The sequence below is a fragment of the Terrapene carolina genome, unplaced genomic scaffold (genome assembly GCF_002925995.2).
Source record: "Terrapene carolina triunguis isolate 2854851 unplaced genomic scaffold, T_m_triunguis-2.0 Scaffold12671, whole genome shotgun sequence".
Classification (NCBI taxonomy): domain Eukaryota; kingdom Metazoa; phylum Chordata; order Testudines; family Emydidae; genus Terrapene; species Terrapene triunguis.
Genome location: NW_020677022.1, coordinates 1 through 1,201, shown reverse-complemented (window position 1 = coordinate 1,201; position 1,201 = coordinate 1). Strand labels below are relative to the sequence as shown.

At 67.6% G+C, this 1,201-nt stretch overlaps 1 protein-coding gene across 1 annotated transcript; it reads right to left on the bottom strand.

The window, feature by feature from the left end:
- Positions 1 to 396: 396 nt before the first annotated feature.
- On the bottom strand, positions 397 to 1,163 carry LOC112123656 (protein bicaudal D homolog 2-like; the record flags this gene model as incomplete). The annotated part of the gene is made up of 2 exons (XM_024222247.3): positions 905 to 1,163; positions 397 to 609 (listed from the first exon to the last, which is right to left on the bottom strand). Coding segments are annotated over exons 1-2 (426 nt in total), but the record flags the coding sequence as incomplete, so codon positions are not given.
- Positions 1,164 to 1,201: the final 38 nt, after the last annotated feature.

Sequence of the window (1,201 nt, the reverse complement as noted above, 5' to 3'; positions counted from 1 at the left end):
ATGGGCCAGGCTGTAACTTCCTGTTCTCTGCGCCAACCAAGGAACGTCTACACTGGGTCAAGCCAACCGATAACCCCCCTGCTGAGAGGGGGGCAGTGCTCTCTCTCGGGGTACAAGCCTCCCGCAGGTGTCCCATTCAGGTGGGCTCGCTGCAGGGAACGTACGGCATGACGCAGGGGTGCTGACGGCTCCGAGGTTCAGTTCCAGGAGGTCGAGGAAGCCAAGGGGGAAGGAGGGAGGGAGACCCTAAGGGGTCCAGCCCACTGAGGGGTCCTCCCAGGGGGACCTGTGGCTCCGTGACAGAGGGATCCTTGCTCTGATCCAGGCTGCGTGGGGAGGGGAGTGCTTGGCCCCAGACTGGCGGGAATGCCAGGAACGGGACTGAGGGGCACTCACCTGGCGCAGGTCCTGCAGGGCGGCGCTCAGCCGCTCGCTCTCGGCACCCGCGTTGCTCAGCTGGCACCGCAGCTGCCTCAGCTCCCCCTGCTGTTCCTCGAGGCGGGCTGCCAGCTGGGCCTCCTTGGCCGCAGCCTCGCGCACCAGGTTCTCCTCCCGGTTCTCCCCGGCCACCGCTGCCCGCTTGTGGCTGCTGTGGCACTCAGCCAGGGCCTGCCAGCCGGAGGGCAGAGAGAGGTGATGGGTGAGGAGGTGTCAGCCACGCTACGTGTTCGGCAGAACGCCTAGTGCAATGGGCACACACACAGGGCTTCCCCAGCAGTGCCCAGGCTGACCCCGATCTGGTACACACACAGGGCGCTGGGGCAGGGGATGTGGGGAGCTCCCCCCAGCAGTGCCCAGGCTGACCCCGATCTGGGCACACACACAGGGCACTGGGGCAGGGGATGTGGGGGGCTCTCCCTAGTAGTAACCGGGCTGACCCTGTTCTGTGCCTGCCCCCACTTACCTCCTTCATTTGGGTCAGCTCTGAGCTCAGCCTGTCCAACTGCCCCTCCAGCTCCCCGCAGCGCTGCTTGAGCTCCCCGTTCTCCTCCAGCACCGCCAGCCCGTACTGGGCCGCCTGGACCTTCTCCTGCGTTGCCTCCTGCAGCTCGGCCGCCAGGCGCCCCACCTCCGCCTGCAGCTGGGCCAGGTCTGCGGGCGCTTGCGCCAGCTCCATGGTGGGCACCGGGGGGCAGGTCTGGGGCCCGGCAGGGGGCAGCGGGCATGCCTGCGGGCAGGGAGGAGTAAAAGCGATAACTTC